Genomic DNA, 22,778 nt, shown 5'->3' on the forward strand with positions numbered 1-22,778 from the left:
CAACTTGCTCATGTGTATATATGTTTTTCTAGAAAGAAGGTCTGTGGGTTTCATCAAATTCATTAAATGTTCCATAACACCAAGATAGCTTAAGGGCTGCCATGGGGGACTGCATAAACGTCTACAACGTCTTTCTCTCCCAAGATCTATGCCCTTGTGATAGACTTTGTGGCCCCTCTGACTGAGTCTATCCACCCTTGACTCTGGGCCAGCACTGTGATTGGCTCTGGCCCATGGGACATAGTAAAGGTGATACAAGCAGATTTGAAAAGTGCTTGCACTTCGGGGCTTGCCTACTTACTGTTCCTGGAACCCTGCTGCAACGTCAATAAGGCTGGGCTAGCCCAATGAGCTACATGGCCCCAGTCACCCTTGTTTCCCCAGCTGACCCCCCAGTAACTGCAGACAGTGAGTGTGCCCAGCTGAGACCAGCCAAGCCAAGGTCTATGGATTTCATTAAAATCACTAAACGTTCCAGAATGCCAAAAGAGTGCAAGGGCTGCTATGGTGGACTGCATACATGGCCACAGCTTCTTCCTCTCCACACATCCATGCTCTTGCAGTGGGACTTTGCAAGGGCTGGGGTATGTGGAGCCTGGGCCAAACCAGAAGCAGTTGTCCAGCCAAACTGCTGACATACAGAATAGTGAACAAAATAAGTGTTATTTGGGGATAGTTTATTATGCAGTTAAAGCTAACTGATACAAATACCATATCACACAGTGTGCATTTTGAGGATGAGGGGCACACCTTATTCAGCCTTTATATCTCTTTTTCCTAAAAACACAATAACCATTCAATATGTATTTGTTGAATTGGGTAGAACTGGTCTCTCAAAAAGACTGAGATTCAGCCACTTTCTCAAGGTCACTTAGTAAATCAGGAGCGATCCCAGAGCATCTAACTCCAGGCCTCAGTTTCCTTATAAAATGGGCTTCAAAACACCTACCTCGTTGGGCGACTGTGGCCATTAGAGATACTGTGTGCTTTAGAGGTGCCTGATAACTTGATGGACAGTAGCCCGAGCCAAGCAAGCTGACGAAACGGCTGCAGAACTCATCAGCGTGCGGGAGATCAGGCACGTTTCAGTGATCACAGTGACCGCCAGGTGTTCACGTGGATTCCAGTTTCTAGGCGTCAGCTTTCTCTGCTGCAAAATGAGGTTGGTTCCTTCTGGCTCGACCAGACGTCCATGTGTCATTCTGACACGGCTGCTGCCGCAGTGCGGCCACGTGGCCGGAGGACGTGCCACTCCTTCTGGGGTGGTGGGGGAAGCTCCTGAGTTGCTGCTCTGGATTCTGCCGTCACTCCCTGTATCTCATTTTCTCGCTTGTAAAATAAGGTGTGGGTGACAGGAAGCTGAGAATCCTGTCAGCTGCAGGAATCAAGGGCTTCAGTAATACTACTGGAGTCTTCTCTAAGCCTGAGGGACTAAACTGCTCACAGGGTCACGGAGCCATGAAAGAAGTTATTATTTGCTAGAGGAAAAGAAAAGGTTTCTGTATTTGTCTAAAGCAGAAAGTGGAAAAGCAGGCCGTAGAATTGGGGAATAATAGCAAGAAAAAAGAAAAGAAAGCAAACCTGATTTGAGCTGGGATGTTAGAACCCTGCCTTCTGCAGGATAATGGAGCCCCATGCTATGTAGATCACAGGGTCGAACCTTAGACATAGAGATTTATAGAAGAAAATTCCCCTCCAAAAAGCATGACATACACAAAGGGTTATAAAGTGCTCAGAATGAGTTACACAAAGAGCCATGAGACGTATGAAAAAGTTTTTTTTTTCATTAAGAAGACCTCCTGTCCTTTTCTAATAAAACCTAACAAACATGACGTCTTTCTAGGATTTAGAGTAAAACTTCTTGTGTTGGAGATGATGTATCTGGAAGTGAATAATGCACACACATATCGTTTACTGCAAGCAGTGAAGACAACATCTGAAAATCCTGCTTCTTGCCAAAATGGACATTAAGTTTTTGCTTGGAAGCAAATATGAAAACATTGATTTTTATCCAACTATCCCTCCGTATATCTAAGGAGAAAGTTACAACTTATTCTGTTACGCTTTTAATAGGATTTTCTATCTTTAATGCTGCGATCTTAAACATTACCAGTGAGTAAGCAAAGAAAACAATTACCAGATGGCATTTTCAAACAAATTTTTTATATTTATTATAATCGTGCTTCTCTACAACTAAAGATTCATGTGGTGTGCAAACCATATGTCTGACTTTATTTACCAAAGTAAATACAGAACAGCATTCCCAATAGGGGAGGTTCACACAACAAACAAAATACAGTGTGTGACCTCAATAAGGCATTCAGTAAAGGTATAAGCTGTCTCTCCCTCTATGGGGGGTTCCCTCAGGGTGCTCTGATGTTGGCATCACATTCTTCTAAGAGCAGAATCAAATCTTCAATCAGGCTGTGCTCCCTGCCATGTGTCACTCTCATAATATCAAAAGCCTAAAGGGAAAAGAAAGAAGACGGATTAGAACCCCAGATTAGGCAGGTCCCTGCCTGCTCCTCGTCGTTTCCCACGACACCAGGAGCCCGAAGAAACCCAGGGTCTGCAGTGTGAGCGGCGCGGTGGTTCTCCACACGAGCAGGGAAGTGACAAGGCTGATTTTGTAACGTGGTGCTTGGAAAGCAGACTGACTTACTACTTGAGTCATGCTGGGCCTGGTGTCCAACAACAATCTTCAGGGATTATTAGAGCTTAGGTTTGGTGTAGGTAAAGAGGTTTAAGAAGAGTTACTAAAACGATTAGGTAATATTAAAGATGAGCTACTATGCTGCTATCACCTTAAAATACAATTTTCATTTTTGCATGCTGCATTTAATTCTCATCTATAAGCACTGTGATACATATAATGTATACATATAATTTTTGTATTCTTTTCATGTCATATGACATTATAACATTGGCATTTTGACAGTCCCTGCCTTCACTCCCCATGTTCAATCTTCACTAAACCTTGCCAGTTCTACCTCCAAAATATTTCTGAAATCTGGATGGGTTTGTGACTACTTCAGTAATAGCGTGTGATGGAATTAATGCTACTGACTTCCAAAGCTAGGTCAGAAAGGCCATGCAGCCTTTGCCTTGTCCACTAGTACGTCTGCTCCTGGAACCATGAGCTTCCGTGCTGTGAGGAAGCCCAAGCCACATGGGGAAGCCAAGTGGAGATGCTCTGGTTGATAGTCCTAGCTGAGTCCATCTTCAAAGTCATCCTAGCCTAGACCCAGAAATGTGCATAAAGAAGTCTCCAGATGATTTCAGCCATCAGCCAGAAGATAGCCAGATTCCAGTCTTCCCAGCTGACACTGTGGAAAAGAGGCATTATGGAAAAGAGGCAAGCCATTCCTCTTGTGATCCGTTTGAATTCCTGATTCAAATCATCTGTGAGCATAATAAAAGGGTGGTTATTTTACTCTGCTAAGTTTTGGGATGGTTTGTTATCGAGCAATAAATAGCCAGAATATCCTCAAAAATATTTTTGCAATAAATTAGAGATAAACAGTATCATCCTGCACTGCCCAAATTGGGGGCTCCCCAGCGGGGTGGGGGCACCAGACCCATTGTCTTCAATATGAATGTGCCTCGAGAGATAGGTAAAGAGACTTTGGGGCTGTTAAGCACCCAGAAAAGCACCTGCCTCGCAGTACCATGCTCCCAGCCTTGGCTGCACAGTAGTATCAACTGGGGGCTTTCAAAGGTACCAGCGTCCAAACCCCACACATGGTCAACTGAAGCCTATTCTCTGGGGGTGAGGCCTGGGCTCAGGAGATTCTAATGTGCCCTGAGGGTTGAGAACAACTGATACAGTAAGCTCTCACCAAATAATAACAACTATTTATTATTCAGTGGTGACTTATAGCCAACATAATTACTGTTTTAATGGCTGTGTACAATTTTTTTTTTAACATCTTTATTGGAGTATAATTGCTTTACAATGGTGTGTTTCTGTTTATAACAAAGTGAATCAGTTATACATATACATATGTTCCTATATCTCTTCCTTCTTGTGTCTCCCTCCCTCCCACCCTCCCTATCCCACCCCTCTAGGTGGTCACAAAGCACCGAGCTGATCTCCCTGTGCTATGCGCTGCTTCCCACTAGCTATCTATCTGTTTTACATTTGGTAGTGTGTATATGTCCATGCCACTCTCTCACTTCATCCCAGCTTACCATTCCCCCTCCCCGTATCCTCAAGTCCATTCTCTAGTAGGTCTGTGTCTTTATTCCCATCTTGCCCCTAGGTTCTTCATGACCTTTTTTTTTTTCTTAGATTCCATATATATGTGTTAGCATACGGTATTTCTTTTTCTCTTTCTGACTTACTTCACTCTGTATGACAGACTCTAGGTCCATCCACCTCACTACAAATAACTCAATTTCGTTTCTTTTTATGGCTGAGTAATATTCCATTGTATATATGTGCCACATCTTCTTTATCCATTCATCTTACAATTCTACTCTTAGAAATTTAGATCACTACCAATTTTTTGTTATGATGTAGCTCTTCTAGCATAGGACTTTTTTGCCTTTGCTGAATATTTGCTTAAGATAAATCTCTGGAGGTGGGATTCTTGGGTATGAACCTCTTTAAAACCATAGAGACTTTAGAGCTGCGGAGCACCCCTTCATTCTACTGGGTGTTCAGGATTAGGAGTGCTTTTGGCCTGTGTTCCTGGCTTTTTGGCCTCTTTAAAAATGTTCCCTTTAGCTGGGATAAAGGGAAACAGGCAGACAGACGGGGTCTAGATTTAGCTGCCGAGAGAGAGAAAAAAGGGAAAGGCCCACCACCTCAGGTTCTGGTGTCCCAGCCTGGAAAAGAACTCTGCCCATGGAGCTGGCTGTAATCCCGCACTGGCCCATCACCTGTGACATCCCAGCTGGAAACCCAGAAGGGGGCTGTGATGAGTCAGCACCGTGAGGATTTGGTTCTTAGTAACCTGAGTGGGTCTGCCCTGTGGGTGCAGAGCGTCTGCAAGCAAATCCCGAGGTGCAGTGGGGCAGGGTGAGGGGTGTTCGAGATGGAGGGGAGGAGTTGGGAGTAGATCAACAACAAATGTTTGATGCCATTCAGGGAACAAATGTCTCCTGTCTCCCTCCTGCCCCACTCCCCCCGGTCCTCTGTTGTTCTAGACATCTCAAGGTCCCAGGCAGGGGCCTGCATGAGAGTGCGATTGTAAAAAGAGACTGGAGAGGTGCTTCAAGCCCTTCATGGGAAATTCTCTCACTCGAAAGCTGCTTAGATGTTCTCTTCCCTTCCACTCGACAGAGGACCAGCTGTACTTGTGATCTGACAAAGGAGGGTGAATGGGCCAGGAGCACCACCTGAAAAGCTCTTTGCAGAAAGAGAAATAACGCTCCTCCCAGCCCCATGGACAGGTCTGCTGGAGAAAGGCCTGCCTGACCTGTGAGGGCTCTCGCCCTCCCGGCCCCTCACCGCTCTCTGCTGGGTGAGGGCTGGCCTCGTTTCTCAGGAGAACTCCCAGACCAGCTTCTCTGTGTCCTCCTGTTTTATTTCTCCAGGTTCCTCATCTGGAGAACGCTCTGTGCTTCTCAGGGACTTGATTCAGAGGCTATATGACAGTCATCTTCATACCACTCTGAAGGGTAAGGTCGATCTGCATGTTTTTTGTTTTTAAACTTTTTTTTTTTTAACATCTTTATTGGAGTATAATTGCTTTACAATGGTGTGTTAGTTTCTGCTTTATAACAAAGTGACTCAATTATACATATACATATGTTCCCATATCTCTTCCCTCTTGCGTCTCCCTCCCACCCTCCCTATCCCACCCCTCTAGGTGGTCACAAAGCACCGAGCTAATCTCCCTGTGCTATGCGGTTGCTTCCCACTAGCTATCTATTTTACGTTTGGTAGTGTATATATGTCCATGCCACTCTCTCACTTTGTCACAGCTTACCCTTCCCCCTCCCCGTATCCTCAAGTCCATTCTCTAGTAGGTCTGTGTCTTTATTCCCGTCTTGCCACTAGGTTCTTCGTGACCTTTTTTTTTTTTTCCTTAGATTCCATATATATGTGTTAGCATACTGTATTTGTTTTTCTCTTTCTGACTTACTTCACTCTGTATGACAGACTCTAACTCCATCCACCTCACTACAAATAACTCCATTTCGTTTCTTTTTATGGCTGAGTAATATTCCATTGTATATATGTGCCACATCTTCTTTATCCATTCATGTGTCGATGGACACTTAGGTTGCTTCCATGTCCTGGCTATTGTAAATAGAGCTGCAATGAACATTTTGGTACATGACTCTTTTTGAATTATGGTTTGCTCAGGGTATATGCCTAGTAGTGGGATTGCTGGGTCGTATGGTAGTTCTATTTGTTGTTTTCTAAGGAACCTCCATACTGTTCTCCATAGTGGCTGTATCAATTTACATTCCCACCAACAGTGCAAGAGTGTTCCCTTTCCTCCACACCCTCTCCAACATTTATTGTTTCTAGATTTTTTGATGATGGCCATTCTGACCGGTGTGAGATGATATCTCATTGTAGTTTTGACTTGCATTTCTCTAATGATTAATGATGTTGAGCATTCTTTCATGTGTTTGTTGGCAATCTGTATATCTTCTTTGGAGAACTGTCTATTTAGGTCTTCCACCCATTTTTGGATTGGGTTGTTTGTTTTTTTGTTATTGAGCTGCATGAGCTGCTTGTAAATTTTGGAGATTAATCCTTTGTCAGTTGCTTCATTTGCAAATATTTTCTCCCATTCTGAGGGTTGTCTTTTGGTCTTGTTTATGGTTTCCTTTGCTGTGCAAAAGCTGATCTGCATGTTTTCAAACGTATTGTAGCTCCAGCTTCCTTCCTCGCTGCCTTTCTTCCAGTCATACGTTTCCCTTTCTCTTCCCTTCCAGCTTTAAGAATAAGGCCTACTCCTCAAGAGACAAAGTTAACTGTGGCTGATCTGGAGTCTTCCTGTTCATTCCTGCTCATCCCACAGCACGGCAGGTGCCTGAGCGTCAGAAGGAGGCTTCTGGCCCTGCAGCCCTTCACGAACTGCAGAGCCACAGCCAGGAAGGGAAGCCACCTGGCCTTCCCCAGGCCTCACTTCCATACCTCCCAGCCTGCTTCCTTGCGGGAGGGCCATAAAGACCATCCGGTGCAATGTCCTCATGTCTGGCCTGAGAGGGAGCCCAGGGTGAACCCAGGGTTCATTCCGTGACTGCACAGTGCAGCCTCCACCTGCAAACAGTCTTGGTGACCAAGGAGAGGGCCTGGAGGGTCTCAGAAATGTGGCTTCTGGGACACCCTGAGGAGCCATGAGGTCTTCCTAGTCAAGATGCTGCTGGTTGTGACCTACGTTCTCGTATTCGGTGGTGGATGCAGCACCGGTAGCAAAAGTGGGGCGGGAGCAACCCCTGGGTGTGTATGTGTAGGATTTGACATACTAAGATTAGAGGATCCTATCCACAGGGGTGGCTAGAAGCAGAGAGGAAATGGGCATAGCTGGGAGCAGAGGACCACATTGAAGAGACTGGAAAAAATCCATATCATTTGTCTAGAAGGTAAAACCAAGTATAAATAGGATTAACAAGTAAACACTGTAATTTTCTCTGAGTGATGGGTTGGGTAGAAGAGAAAAGGAGAGAAAGAAAGAAATAGGATTTAGTAATGTGCAAAATATGGCGATAACTATGTTCCCTGTGTGTGTGAGCGTGTGTGTGTGTGAGAGTAATACAGCAGGTTGAGTATACAGGACGGGAAGGCACAACTCAAGACTTGGTCCGGCGGGATGTCTGGTCCTTGTCTTGGACATCACCTGGGCTCACAGGTGATCTGGGGCAGCAGTTCTCAGCAATGTAGGAAGGGAGCCCTATGTAGCTGTCAGCACAGGCTGCCTCTGCATGGTGGCCACAGCCCCTCAGCCCAGCAAGAAGATGAGGAGGTCTTTTTTTCCCCCCCAAAACAAAGTTACAGTAAATCTCTGACAAACCAGGACAATTGTTTGCTGTAGGTCTATGTCTCCCTTCTCTCAGCCCCTCCCAACTGCCACACATGCACATGTCAGAGAGAACAATTTTGATTTAATTTCCTGCAGCAATATGTACAACAGACTAAGGAAATATAAAATCAGAGCCAGCCTGTGCTGGGAAAAGCTTATCTCTTTCCATTAAATTTTATTTTTTTAATGGTAGCATTTAAAAAGAGCCTGCCTGTAATCTTCCACAGAGGACCTATTTGAAGCCTTCAAGGGGGCGTTGCTGCCCCCCGTGTACTGACTCTAAATGTCACACGAGAAATGGAAGCACAGATTGTCTGCCACATGACAGGCATGGCTCACTCAGGAGTAAAGATAGGGTCTTTGAAAGATCGGGTCCCCAGAACTGATTTCAATCTCATCACAGCTTTTTTTTTTTTTTTAAGTAATTGTAGAATTGTGGGTCATATATTAAATAAAATGAATTAAATTATGATTTAAAGTTGCAAACAATATAGCTTATTAATTTTTAATAAAAATATATTAAGCTTATCAAGGATCTCATATACTCTCTACCAAAAGCCTGAGGGAATCCAGTAATGACTTCCCCAAGAAGGATTTAAATATGGATATAAATCAGAGGGAAAAGAAATGTATGCATGATAAAAACCTCTGGAATCAGATCACAAGAGAGGAAAATGCAGGCAAGTTTTCTCACTCTGCCCACCTCAGGATGAAAGCAGAGTAGAGGGGTGGGAGGTAGTGGGCCTGCACTGGGGCATCCAAAGCAGGACATGTAAGAAGACAGACCTACAACCCATCAAGCAGCTCCAGAGCTACGACAGCCCTTCACAAGGGGCAGCAGGAAATCCCAAAGCCTTGGATGACCTTCCTGAGCTCACAGCACCCCTGCTGACTCCACTGTGCTCTACACCTTGTACAGAATCCACTGGAAGGACCTGTCCTCCTGGGAGGCAAGATTCCTTAAAGAAAAGATCTATCCATTCATACACTAAATATTGGCTAAGCAGCTGTCATGAATAAGACTTGGTCCTTGCCCTGGGAGGAGCTCTGGCACAGCCAGAAATCAGGTTTCTAGCAGGACAGTGTGTGATAAAGGGAGATGTAAGGTGCTGGGGGGTCCAGAGGAGAGACCCCCAGAAGGGGTTACAGATGTGGTGAGCTCAGGTCTGTGCCTTCCAGTGGGAGTAGCTATTCCAGAAAGAGTTGCTGTTGTGTTGTTATGTTTAACTAATCAATCGATCCAATGCATATTTATTGAGCACCTGAGAGACCCTGAAGACATCATGTCTCCTCCCTGAGCTCCGGTTTCCTCACTTGAATAATGAGGAGATTGGACTAGATAAATTCTATGGACAAACCAAGTCCCAGACACAGAGCTAGGAGGTGCAGGTTTGGTTTCATTTCAAAATGTGTTATTGATTTCTAATTTAACTCCACGGGGGTCAGAGAATTTACTTTGTATGACAGGAATCCTTTTACATTTATTGAGACTTGTTTTATGGCCCAGAATATGGTCCTTCTTGGTATACAGTTTGTGGGTACTTGAAAAGAAGTGTATTTTGCTACTGCTGGGTGGAGTTTTATAAATGTCAATTTGATCCTGTTGTTTGATGGTGTTGTTGAATTCTTCTATATCCTTGCTGGTTTTCTGTCTAGTTGTCCTGTCAGTAGTTGACAGGGAGTGTTGATGTCCCCAGCAATACTTGTATCCATAAGTCTATTGTCTATTTCTTCTTTTAGTTCTATCAGTTTTTGTTTCCCACATTTTGCAACTGGGTTGTTTGGTGCATACACATTTAGAATTGCTATGTATTTGTGGTAAATTGACCTTTTTTTCCCATTATATAATGTCCTTCTCTGTCTTTGGCAACATTTTCTTTGCTCTAAAATCTACTTTATCTGATATTAATATAGCCACTCCAGCTTTCTTTTGATGAATGGTGTTTTCATGATATATCTTTTTCCATCGTTTTACTTTCAACGTGCCTATATCACTGTATTTAAACTGAGTTTCCTATAGACAGCATACAGTTGGGTCATTAAAAAAATCCATTCTAATAATCTCTGTCATTTAATTAGTATATTTTAGGCAATTTATATTTTTTACATAGATCACTTGCATAATTAATGTGGTTATTCATATATTAGGGTTTTAAGTTTGCCATTTAAAAAAATTTTCTGTTCTGTTTTTTTCTTTTTTGCTTCTATTTTCTTTTTCTTGCATTTCCAATGGATTACTTCTTTTTTTAGAATTCTGTAATGTTTTTGAGTGTATTTGTTTGTGTGTGTACATATATATATATATATATAGACATAGACATATAATTGTCAAATATAATTGACCTAAATATTTCCACTATGTACATTTAGAACCACAGAAGACAGTGTTATAAATTTTGTTTCAACTGTCAAAGATTATCTAAAAAACTCAGGAGGAGAATGAAAGTCTATTTTACTTACCCTTACTTTTGCTTACCATGTTCTTTCTTCCTGATGTTCAAAGATTCCTGCCTTTATTATTTACTTTCTGTTTAGAGAATTCCTGTAGTGATCCTTTTAGAATAGGTCTGCTGGTGACAAATTCTCTTACTTTTCCTTCATCTGAAAATGTTTTGATTTTCCCTTAACTCTTGAAGGCTATTTTGCTGAGTATAGGTTTTTGGCTCAACAGTTCTTTTCTTTCAGTGCTTGAAAACTGCCACTTTCATCTGGCCTCCATGTTTGTTTGTTTGTTAATATTTATTTATTTGTTTGGCTGTACCGGGTCTTAGTTGCAGCACGCAGGATCTGTTTTTAGTTGCGGCATGCGGGATCTTTGTTGTGGCATGCGGGGTCTAATTCCCTGACCAGGGATTGAACCCAGGCCCCCTGCATTGGGAGCACAGAGTCTTAATCACTGGACCACCAGGGAAGTCCCTGGCCTTCATTGCTTTTAATGAGAAAGCCACTGTAACTCAAATTGTTTTCCTCCTATAAGCAAGATGTCATTTTTCTCTTGCTGCTTTTTTTAAAAATTTTTTTAATTTTTAAAATTTTTTGCTGTGTTTGGTCTTTGTTGCTGCGCGCAGGCTTTTCTCTGGTTGTGGCAAGTGGGGGCTACTCTTGCGGTGTGCAGGCTTCTCATTGTGGTGGCCTCTCTTGTTGTGGAGCATGGATTCTGGGCACGTGGGCTTCAGTAGTTGTGGCACGTGGGCTCAGTAGTTGTGGTGTACAGGCTTAGTTGCTCTGCAGCATTTGGGATCTTCCTGGACCAGCGCTCGAACCCGTGTCTCCTGCAGTGGCAGGCAGATTCTTAACCACTGCGCCACCAGGGAAGCCCCTCTCTTGCTGCTTTTAAGATATTTTTGTTGTCTTTAGTTTTCAGAAGTTTGTCTAGGATGAGTCTTGATGTGCATTTCTTTGGATTTTTCTTATTTGGATTCACTTAGTTTTTTTTTTTTCCTTTAAGTTCTTGTAGTTTTTTTTTAAAATTTATTATTTTTTTATACAGCAGGTTCTTATTAGTCATCAATTTTATACACATCAGTGTATACATGTCAATCCCAATCTCCCAATTCATCCCACCACCACCACCACCCCCCTGTGGCTTTCCCCCCTTGGTGTCCATATGTTTGTTCTCTACATCTGTGTCTCTATTTCTGCCCTGCAAACCGGTTCATCTGTACCATTTTTCTAGATTCCACATATATGCATTAATATACGATATCTGTTTTTCTGACTTACTTCACTCTTTATGACAGTCTCTAGGTCCATCCACGTCTCTACAAATGACCCAATTTCGTTCCTTTTTATGGCTGAGTAATATTCCATTGTATATATGTACCACATCTTCTTATTCCATTCATCTGTCAATGGGCATTTAGGTTGCTTCCATCACCTGGCTATTGTAAATAGTGCTGCAATGAACACTGGGGTGCATGTGCCTTTTTGAATTATGGTTTTCTCTGGGTATATGCCCAGTAGTGGGATTGCTGGGTCATACAGTAATTCTGTTTTTAGTTTTTTAAGGAACCTCCATACTGTTCTCCATAGTGGCTGTATCAATTTACATTCCCACCAACAGTGCAAGAGGGTTCCCTTTTCTCCACACCCTCTCCAGCATTTGTTGTTTGTAGATTTTCTGATGATGGCCATTCTAACCGGTGTGAGGTGATACCTCATTGTAGTTTTATTTGCATTTGTCTAATAATTAGTGATGTTGAGCAGCTTTTCATGTGCTTTTTGGCCATCTGTATGTCTTCTTTGGAGAAATGTCTGTTTAGGTCTTCTGCCTATTTTTTGATTGGGTTGTTTGTTTTTTTAATATTGAGCTGCATGAGCTGTTTATATATTTTGGAGATTAATCCTTTGTCCATTGATTCATTTGCAAATATTTTCTCCCATTCTGAGGGTTGTCTTTTCGTCTTGTTTATAGTTTCCTTTGCTGTACGAAAGCTTTTAAGTTTCATTAGGTCCCATTTGTTTATTTTTGTTTTTATTTCCATTTCTCTAGGAGGTGGGTCAAAAAAGATCTTGCTGTGATTTATGTCAAAGAGTGTTCTTCCTATGCTTTCCTCTGAGAGTTTTAGTGTCTGGTCTTACATTTAGGTCTCTAGTCCATTTTGAGTTTATTTTTGTGGATGGTGTTAGGGAGTGTTCTAATTTCATTCTTTTACATGTAGCTGTCTGGTTTTCCCAGCAACATTTATTGAAGAGACTGTCTTTTCTCCATTGTATATCCTTGCCTCCTTTGTCATAGATTAGTTGACCATAGGTGTGTGGGTTTATCTCTGGGCTTTCTATCCTGTTCCATTGATCTATATTTCTGTTTTTGTGCCAGTACCATACTGTCTTGATTCCTCCAGCTCTGTTTTTTCCCCTCAAGATTGCTTTGGCTATTCGGGGTCTTTTGTGTCTCCATACAAATTTTAAGATTTTTTGTTCTAGTTCTGTAAAAAACGCCATTGGTAATTTGATAGGGATTGCACTGAATCTGTACATTGCCTTAGGCAGTATAGTCATTTTCACAATCAGTTACCTTCTTGAATCCCCAGGTAGATTTTTTTTATGTTCAGTGGCATTAATTGCATTCACATTGTTGTGGAACCACTACCACTATCCATTTCCAGAACTTCTGTGTTATCCCAAACTGAAACTGTGTACCCACTAAACAATAATTCTCCATTCCCTTCTCTCTCCAGCCCCTGGTTATCACTATTTTACTTTCTGTCTACTCTGTCTACTCTACTCTACATACCTCATATAAGTGGAATCATACAATATTTGTCCTTTTGTGACTGGCTTATTTCACATAATGTCTTCAAGGTTCATCCATGTGGTTTCATTTTTAAGGCTGAATAATATTTCATTGTCTGTATATTCCACATTTTATCTATTCATCTGTCCATGGACATTTAGGTTGTTTCCACCTTTTAGTTATTGTTAATAATGCTTGCTATGAACATTGGTGTACAAATATCTGTTCAAGTCCTTGCTTTCAATCCTTTTGTGTATATACCCAGAAGTGGAATTGCTGGATCAAATAGTAATTCTATGTTTCATATTCTTGAGGAAGTGCTATACTATTTTTCCACAGTGGCTGCCCCATTTTGCATTCCTGCCAGTAATGCATAAGGGTTCCAGTTTCTCCACATCCATACCAATACATGTTGTTTTCTGTTTTTTTCCTTAATAATAGCCATCTTAGCAGGTGAGTAGTATCTCATTGTGGTTGTGGTTTGCATTTCCCTAATGATTGGTGATGTTAAGCATCTTTTTATGTGATTTTTGGCTATTTGTATATCTTCTTTGGAGAAATGTCTATTCAGGTCCTTTGCCAATTTTTGAATTGGGCTGTTTTGGTATTGTTATTGAAGTTTAGGCATTCTCTCTATATTCTGGATATTATTCACTTATCAGATACGTGATTTGCAAATATTTTGTTCCATCCTGTGGGTTGCCTTTTTACTCTGTTGATAGCGTCCTTTGATGCACAAACATTTAAAATTTTGATGAAGTTCAATTTGTCTATTTTTTCGTTGTTGCCTGTGCCTTTGGTGGCACATCCAAAAAAATCATTGCCAAATCCAGTCTCATGAAGCTTTTCTTCTGTTTTCTTCTAAGAGTTTTATAGTTTTAGCTCTTATATTAGGTCTTTAATCCATGCATTAATTTTTTTAAATATAGTGTTAGGTAAGGGTCCAACTTTATTTTTTGCATGTGGATATCCAGTTTTCTCAGCACTGTTTATTGAATGGACTGTCCTTTCCTCACTGAGTGGTCTTGGCACCCTTGTCAAAAATTATTTGACATATATCTGAGAGTTTATTTCTGGCTCTCTATTCAATTTCATTGGCCTACATGGCTGTCTTTATGCCAGTACCATGTTGTTTCGATTACTGTAGTTTTGTAGCAAAATTTGAAATCAGAAAGTGTGAGTCCTCCAACTTTTTTTTTTTCTTTTTCAATATTGTTATGCTGTTGGGGTCTTGAGGTTTCATATGGATTTTAGGATGGATTTTTCCAATTCTAAAAAAAAATGTCAGTGGGATTTTGACAGAGATTGCATTGAATCTATAGATTGCTTTAGGTTGTATTGACATCTTAAAATGATATTAAATCTTTCAGTCATGAACATGGAATATTATTCTGTTTATGTCATCTTTAATTTTTTTCAGCAATGTTTTATAGTCTTCAGCGTATAAGTCTTTTACCTCCTTGATTAAGTTAATTACTAATTATTTTATTCTGTAAGATGCTATTATAAGTGGAACTGTTTTCTCAATTTCTTTTTGGAATCATTCCCTGTCAGTGTATAGAAACACAACTGACTTTTGCATGTTAATTTTACATCCTCCCACTTTGCTGAATTTCTTAGTTGAAACAATTTCTTTTGTGGTATCTCTAGGGTTTCCTACATATAAGATCATGTCATCTATGAAGAGAGAGAATTTTACTTTTTTTCAATTTGAATGCTTTCACTATTATTTCTTCAAGTACTTTTTCCACTCTGCCCTCTTTCTCTTCTCTTTCTGGGACTCCACTGTTTGTTAGATCTTTTGTTATAGGTACCATGGGTCCCTGAAGCTCTGTTCAATTTTACCTTTTTTAGTCATTTTATCTCTGTTTTTTAGATTGGACAGCTTATATTGTTCTATCTTCAAGTTCATTATTAACTCATTCCTCTATCCTTTCCATTCTGTTGTTAAGCTCCAGTCTGTATATTCTGGTAATTGTATTTATCAGTTCTTAAATTTCTGTTTGCTTCTTCTTTCTATCTACTATTTATTTGCTGAGGTGTTCTGTTTTTTCATTTGTTTTGAGGATGTTTGTAATTGCTTGTTTGAGCACATTTATGATTGGCTTTAAAATCTTTGTCAGATAATTCTAAAATCTGTTATCTTGGAGTTGCAATCTGTCGATTGTCTTTTTTTCCATGAAGATTGAGCTCTTCCTTGTTCTTGGTATGGTGAGTGATTTTCAGTTGAAACCTGGACATTTTGAGTATTATGTTGAGATTCTGAATTTTATGTAAACTTTCTGTTTTAGCTGGCTCTCTGCAATATTGCTCCAGCAGGAGTATGGCAGATGACACCATGTTACTGCCAGGTGGAAGTACAAGTCCAGGGTCCTCACTTGGTTCCTTGTCACTGCGGGGCTTACACTTTCTGGTAGGTAAATTTCTGCTTGTTTCCTGTAATGTGACTTAATCATTATGCTTTCGTTTTATGATTATTCTCTTAGTTGTTATCTTCTCATTTTTTGGTTCAGAAACATACTCTTGAAACTGATATTCTCTATTTTAAGTCAGTAGGGGACAGTCATAAATATCAGAGCCAGGGACTGCCAAACAGTCCTTTGAAGGCACTACTGATGATATGGCACATCACCTCTGCATGCCCTCTTGTCCTCCCCCTCTCCCTCCCATCTGTCCACATGTTAAGGTGATGTTATGCATTTACAGGAGAGCTTTTTAACCTTGAGACCGCGGGCCTATAGAAAGTCCATGGAGAGGCTTCAGGTGGTCCCTAAAACCCCCTTCCCCACCAAATATAAAAAAAAATGTTGTGCAGTGTGGATACGGGGTGGGGGGCAGGGAGGTGGGATGAATTGGGAGATTGGGATTGACGTATTTGCACTGCCATGTGTAAAAGAGATAGCTGGTGGGAACCTGCGGTATAGCACAGGGAGCTCAGCTCAGTGCTCTGGGGTGACCTAGATGGGCGGGATGGGGGGGTGAGGTGGGAGGGAGGTCCAAGAGGGAGGGGATATATGTATACATATAGCTGATTCACTTCATTGTACAGCAGAAACTAACACAACATTGTAAAGCAACTATACCCCAATTAAAAAAAAATGTGTGTATGTTCATTTTCTCTGGTGAGTCAGTGGTCCTCACACAATTCCTAAATAAGAGCATGACCAAAGAGGTTAAAAATCATTGTAGCAGATTAAGAAATGGGAGCAATAGACTTGCAGGCTCTAAATCATCCATTTAGAGGGATGTGAAATCGGGGTGCAGGCTGGAGTAGAGAGAGACCAGCATGTGCTTGAAGCTTTCCGTGGATGAGGTGGAATAGCTAATAACCACGAGGGTATGAGAGGAGCTATGTTGGGGACTGGGCCTGAGCTCCCTATTCAGGTGCAGAAAAAGCTAAAAAGATCCTCAAAGTGTACAATGCTTCAACATAATGAAATTAGAAGAGAAAAAACATTACAGTGTAATATAAGAAATTTACATCTAAATAAAAAATGGTTATTGAGGGGGAAGAAGTTTGACTTTTTCCAGCCTGACTTCAGTTAACAAGGCACTACTAACAAAGCAGGTAGTCTAGCCCAGGGTGAGGGAGCTGGCAGCGTGCAGAGCTCACAGAAAAAAAGCAGGCTCACTGACAAGACAGGCCAGATGAGAATGGTTGCCCCTGAGGTCCAAGAAGTCAAATTAGTGGCTAACAAAATTCTTCTAAGAAATAAATGGAAAGAAATGAAAATAGATTAGAGACAGGAGAAAGCAAGAGGGAGGTACTGTGAAGGGACCCCAGGACTGTCCTGTGGCAGCAATCACAAGAATTTCAGCTGAGCCCAGGGGAGATGGGAGCCTAAACCAAATCAGAGCTGGGCTAAGAGGATTCCTTTCCTGGAGGAGGCTGGGCCTAATTGAATCTGTAACTAATTTTTGTTTCTGAAGCTTTTCTCATTTTTGTTCCAAACTCAGCCTTTGAAACCCTTATTCAAACTCTGTCTTTCATCCTGTTATTTCCAGAGTTTCTAAGAAAGAATGTCTGGGGGTGCCAGTCTAAAGAGAACATCAGTTTAAAAAGGCAAGAATATATCTTCCCTTGCCCCTCTCTGGGTTACCTGAGCCCTGAGAAAGCTCAGGAGGAGAGGCTTTCTGCAGAACGAAACTGCCCTGCTTCTAGACTCACAGGTCCTATGAACTTGCAAAAAGACGGAGGTGTGCAGGCTGTCCCTCTGTGTGACACTGTGATGTATAATAAGAAATACATACTTGGTCTTCATCCCTATTTCTGGCACTGAGTTCCTAAAGCCCTTGGAATTTCCTAAGTGATGAAAATGATCAAGGTGTCTTTATTATTTTAATACGGTGACTTTTAGAAGCACCTAAGGATGGGGGCTGGTTGCTAGGATAACCAACCATGTGATTAGAGGGTTGGAACTTTCAGGGAAGAGGAACTGGAGGTTGAATCAATCACCAATGGCCAGTGATTTAACCAGTCATGCCTCTGTAGTGAAGCCTTCATAAAAACCCACAAGGACAGAGTTTGAAAGCTTCTAGGTTGGTGAACACATGGAGATTCGTGGAAAGTGGTGAACTCGGAGAGATGCCCTATATGCATCTCTTCCATCTGGCTGCTCCTGATTTATAGCCTTTTATAATAAACTGGTGATCTAGTAAGTAAAATGTTTCTTGGAATCCTGTGAGCTGCTTTAGCAAATTAATCAAAACCATGGTGGCATCCTTGGAACCTCTAAGCTATAGCCAGTCAGTCTGAAGCATATGTGACAACCTGGGCTTGTGACTGGCATCTGAAGTGTGGAAGGCGATCTCGTGGGGCAGTGGGATCTGATACCATCTCCAGGTAGATGGTGTCAGAATTGAGTTGAACTACAGGACACCCAGCTGTGTCTGAGAATTGCTTGTTGAAGTGGGAAAACCCCTGCCACACATTGGAATTGGGTGAGCAGAACCTTACCCTGCTAGTAAATGGTCAGCATATGTCCTGAGAAGATCTGGTCCACTAGCCACATACGTAGTACATATACATATTAGCTAAAAGAACAGGGCCAGGGTGGTGCTTTTAAAGACCTCTCCTCATTAAAAAAAATCCATTCATTCAAGTAGGTACTTGATAGAACTTGCTGTGTTCAGGGCATGTGTCTAGGTTTGGTAGCCCCAGGAGATACAAAAGGTATCCTGTGGAATTCCCACTCACCTCCAGGAAATGGAACACACCCATGTGAACTGCTGGGGAGCAGTTCTATAATATAATTGTTCAACAGAGGAAACACTGTATAACCCCAAGCTCCAAATTCAAGTGCTAAAGGGACTGGGTAGTGAGGGAGTGATCAGAACAAGGGTTCCTACACAATAATAATCCTTTATACTCTCAAAACACTTGGGACTCAGCTAAACACACCCTTACACACTACCTTATCTACTTCTAAAATAACTCTATGGGGTAGGTATGATCCTCATCTTTAAAATAAGAAAATTATATTCAGAGGGATTGAGACTTGCTTCAAGTCATAAAAGTAGTAAATGACGGGACTGGAACCTGAACTCTGAATCCGAGTGTCTTCCTACTACGTGACATCTGCTTTCTGGTCGATAATCAGAACCCAGGAGACTCCGTGTCTTTTCCAGAGCCAAGCAGGAAGTTTGGGTAAGGCCATGACTAACCCCAGGCCTCACGACAGACGTTCTGATGCTGCTCCGAGGTCTTTCATTTGGCAGCTGTCAGGGTCCATATGTGGGCTTATCTTTGGTACCAGGAGCAGAAGATGCTACAACAATCACCAAGGGAGGCTTCTGGAGGAAATGAGGCAAGCTCACAAGAAGGACGCAAGGAAGACAGAATGGAACAGGGCACGAAGGGTATAAAAGGGCAATAAGAGTATCATAAGAAGGGCTGGTGATCCGCCTGGCCCACAAATATCCCATAAATCTGTATCTAGACGTCAGTGTGGGTTCGTTCATGCTTGTCTTTGCAGCTGAGGGTATGAGATGTCTCCACCAAGAGTCCTGCATGTGATGGCAATGATAAAGCCTCACGTAAAGAGCAGAAAAGATCCAAATCCCCTCACATTTCTCCTTCACATCCTCCTCGGAGTTGGCACCAGGACCTCAGCGGGATCTGAAGGGATTTCTATACTGAGTGTTACTAGAGAGTCTCAGTTATTTGCTGGGCCAGTCTAGAGCCTTGGATTCCAGTCTGGATCTAATGACTTGTTCACGTCTCTGTTTCCTCCACTAAACTGTGAGGACAACACTGGGCCTTATTCAGATTCATAGAAGCATTTAATCAACACATGTTAGATTAAATCGAACAGACTGGACCTGGCTCTGGTTCAGTGTGACTCCAAGCCTTAGCTCCTTCAGTTTTCAGATGGATACGAAAATGCCTGGCCCACTGGCCTCAGATGGCTGTCATCTGTCATGAGGGCCAGATCAGTCATGTACGTTTGAGCAGTATTAATACTTTCTAGTCCCATAAAACATCAAGGACTAATTTGATCACTTATAAAATACCTACTTGGAGGTGACCCTGGGTTGGGTCCATCATATACTTGGGAAATTTCCTCCACGTTGTTTTTCTGTCAGAACATTCACATAGTAGACCCTCAATGAGTCTTTTCTCTTCTGCCCAACTGATTGGACTGGCTGACAACCATTAGCCAGACCAGAAAAGGAAAGTTCTCCTGAGACTGCAGGAGGCTTCCAGTGTCCTTCCATCAGTCTGGTAAAGATGTCAGACAAGGCAAAGAGAACAGGAAGAGCTGAACACCTTCAGGAATCCTAGGGTTCTTCCTGTTGACCACGGGCTGATTTCAGTTAGAGATCAGGAAGAGGCGACAGGGCTAGCATTCAACAAAAACCAGCATTGGGGAATCTCCCTTTTAAGAATCCCTTAGGCATTTGTTATTTTCCTCATCTAAATGTGGATCAGGCAGCCCCTAGACACTCCCTGAGAGATCCTGATTCAGGGCCCGGGTCTCTCCACCCTTCTGCGGACAAGGGCATCGTGGCCCAGAGGACCCGGGAAAGTGCCAGGCGCTGCCCATGAGACCCCACACACCAGCTCTCCATACCCGCCACCAGTGCCTGGACCAGATAAGCACATGAGCTCTGCCTTTGGAAGCCACGGTTTGGGTGAGGGGGAGCTCTGCCAGGGTGGAAAGGCCAAGACAGCAGAGAGCCCTGGGCCCTAGTGGCAGAGGAGACTCACGGAGAGGGTGAGGACAGGCGTCACTCTTTAACACTGCATTCCAACGCGGACCCAGTTCTCCCACTTAGTTTCTCCGCACTTACTGCTAGCACTGTATTGACCTCTCGGCCTCGCTCCCTTCCTCCCTTCTTCCTCCTTCCTCCAGCAGTGACTACTTCCTAAGTCCCAGACCTCACAGCCTCCTGGGGGGCGGGGCAGCAGGTATTCCTGCTGCCCTGTGATGAGTGCTCAGCCGGCAGAGTGAGCGGAGTTGTAGTGGGGCAGGGAGGACACAACATTCCAGCTGGGCCTTAAAGGGTCAGTAGAGTTCTGCCAGGCCCAGGGGCTGGGGTCGGGGGAGGGCATGTAAGGCAAAGGAGACAGCTTTGAAAGGACCATGCCTGGGCAACAGTGAGCGGCTCAGTGTACACCAGCTGTGTGTGTGTGTGTGTGTGTGTGTGTGTGTGTGTGTGTGTGTAGGTGGGCGGGGGGAGGCTGGAGGTGAGGAGGCTGCAAAGGTGGTCTGCAGACAGGTGGTCAGGGGGCTGGGAACGTGGATTCTGTTCTGTGGGTGGGAAGGCATGGAGAAGGGTGGCCTGTCCACGGTGGAGAAGGGCACAGGCGCAGTGGTGTCTGAGCCCAGTTTGCACCAGTTAGTAGGAGTTGATTGTTAAATTTTACTGATTTTTGTGAACTGGTTGATTCGACATTGGTAGTTTAAAATCAGCAACGGTGGGCATGTTTATACCAAAGGAATCGGCAAACATCACAAATCATTTTTTTTTTTGAAGCTGGTTTTTAACATTTATGGGTACGTGTTTGTGTACAAATACGCGTGTGTGTCCATATGTGTGCTTGCACACGTGCATGCACACACGTGTGTAGTTGCTAGAAATCACAAGGAAGAGGCCTAGCAACAACCAGGAAAAAGTATTCCAGGCAGAACTACATGCGATCTTGGCACACTCACCAGCCTCAGATTCTTCATCGCTTGGGGAAACATGCCTTGATGTAACTGCAATTTGCCAACTTTCATTACCTGCACGCCTCTGACGGGATGGTTTCCTGGGAAAAAAATCCTGGAAGAAAACAAATGGCAAACAGTGTCAGTAGCTCTCCCTGGTGCAGTCAGCATAGTCAGGAGACTATGAAAGTGGGAGCAAACGCTGGCTGTGAATGCCAGTGAACCACTGAGAAGAATCAGCTTTGCCGCCGGGAGAACATGACACTGAGGGAAGAAGCACACTATTGGTCTCCTGTTCCCCAGAATGCCTTTTGCACTGGGGAAAAAAATGACAGGACTGGAATACCTCTCTAATAAACAATGAAAGAAGACAATCTGGACCTCTGCGTTTATATTTGGCAGGGGTTGTAGGGACCAGGTGCTAATCTTATCCTCCAACCTCTCCCATGAAGCTCCAACACCCAGGATAGCCTTGGACCAGAAGCTGGCCTCTCAGTATATAATTGTTAAGTAAATGAATGAAAGCTTTCAGGACTCGCCATCTAGAAACGCCCACACACTCCTTTTAACCGCAAAGCCCCCCGAGTCTCAGTGCAGAGACCATCGTTCACCACAGTGCACCTTCCTTACAGGCCCCGTGTATTTATTCTGTCATCACTGGACTCTGTTCCTTTGTTTGTTTTTGTTTTTAACATCTTTATTGGAGTATAATTGCTTTACGATGTTGTGTTAGTTTCTGCTGTATAAAAAAGTGAATCAGCTATACGTATACATATATCCCCATATCCCCTCCCTTTTGCGTCTCCCTCCCACCCTCCCTATCCCACCCCTCTAGATGGTCACAAAGCACTGAGCTGATCTCCCTGTGCTATGCAGCTGCTTCCCACTAGCTTTCTGTTTTACATTTGGTAGTGTATATATATATGTCCATGCCACTCTCCCACTTTGTCACAGCTTACCCTTCCCCCTCCCCGTGTCCTCAAGTCCATTCTCTACGTCTGCATCTTTATTCCTGCCCCTAGGTTCATCAGAACCATTTTTTTTTTTTTTTTAGATTCCATATATATATCACTGGACTCTTTGGATTCAGACACCCCATCTGTGTTTGCTGCCGTGTTGCATGTAGGAACTCTGTACATACTTGACCTCTTTCATACACAGCAGAATAGAACAGGGTGTTGCAGTGGACCGAAGAATGAAAACCCAGGGCTATGTTTCAGACCCAGTGTTATTTCAGCTCGATTCAACAAGAATGTATTATGTGAGATTCAACAAAGTGTGTACAGTTTGGCCTCTTCTGCCCCCCACATCCTCTAGCCTGAGAGTCTCCTGAGCTCCTGCTGTACGTGCAAGATCGATCCTGGGGCCGGGGGACATACTATACTGTAGATATATGATCTTTTT

General features: G+C 42.9%; 1 protein-coding gene across 2 annotated transcripts in view; it reads right to left on the reverse strand.

Moving 5' to 3' along the window:
• Nucleotides 1-2,141: 2,141 nt before the first annotated feature.
• Nucleotides 2,142-22,778, reverse strand: part of SMYD3 (SET and MYND domain containing 3) — a 711,719-nt gene continuing 691,082 nt past the window's right edge. Inside the window, exons 11-12 of one of the 2 annotated variants that reach the window (XM_036829018.1) lie at nucleotides 21,381-21,489; nucleotides 2,142-2,465 (exon numbers count right to left, since the gene is read on the reverse strand). In XM_036829018.1, the coding sequence (XP_036684913.1) occupies nucleotides 2,364-2,465; nucleotides 21,381-21,489 (211 nt within the window). In that variant the 3' untranslated portion in view covers nucleotides 2,142-2,363. The remainder of the gene's footprint in view (nucleotides 2,466-21,380; nucleotides 21,490-22,778) is intronic. The other variant, XM_036829026.1, reaches the window with a different exon arrangement.

This window comes from Balaenoptera musculus, chromosome 1 (assembly GCF_009873245.2).
Source record: "Balaenoptera musculus isolate JJ_BM4_2016_0621 chromosome 1, mBalMus1.pri.v3, whole genome shotgun sequence".
In the NCBI taxonomy this organism is placed as follows: domain Eukaryota; kingdom Metazoa; phylum Chordata; class Mammalia; order Artiodactyla; family Balaenopteridae; genus Balaenoptera; species Balaenoptera musculus.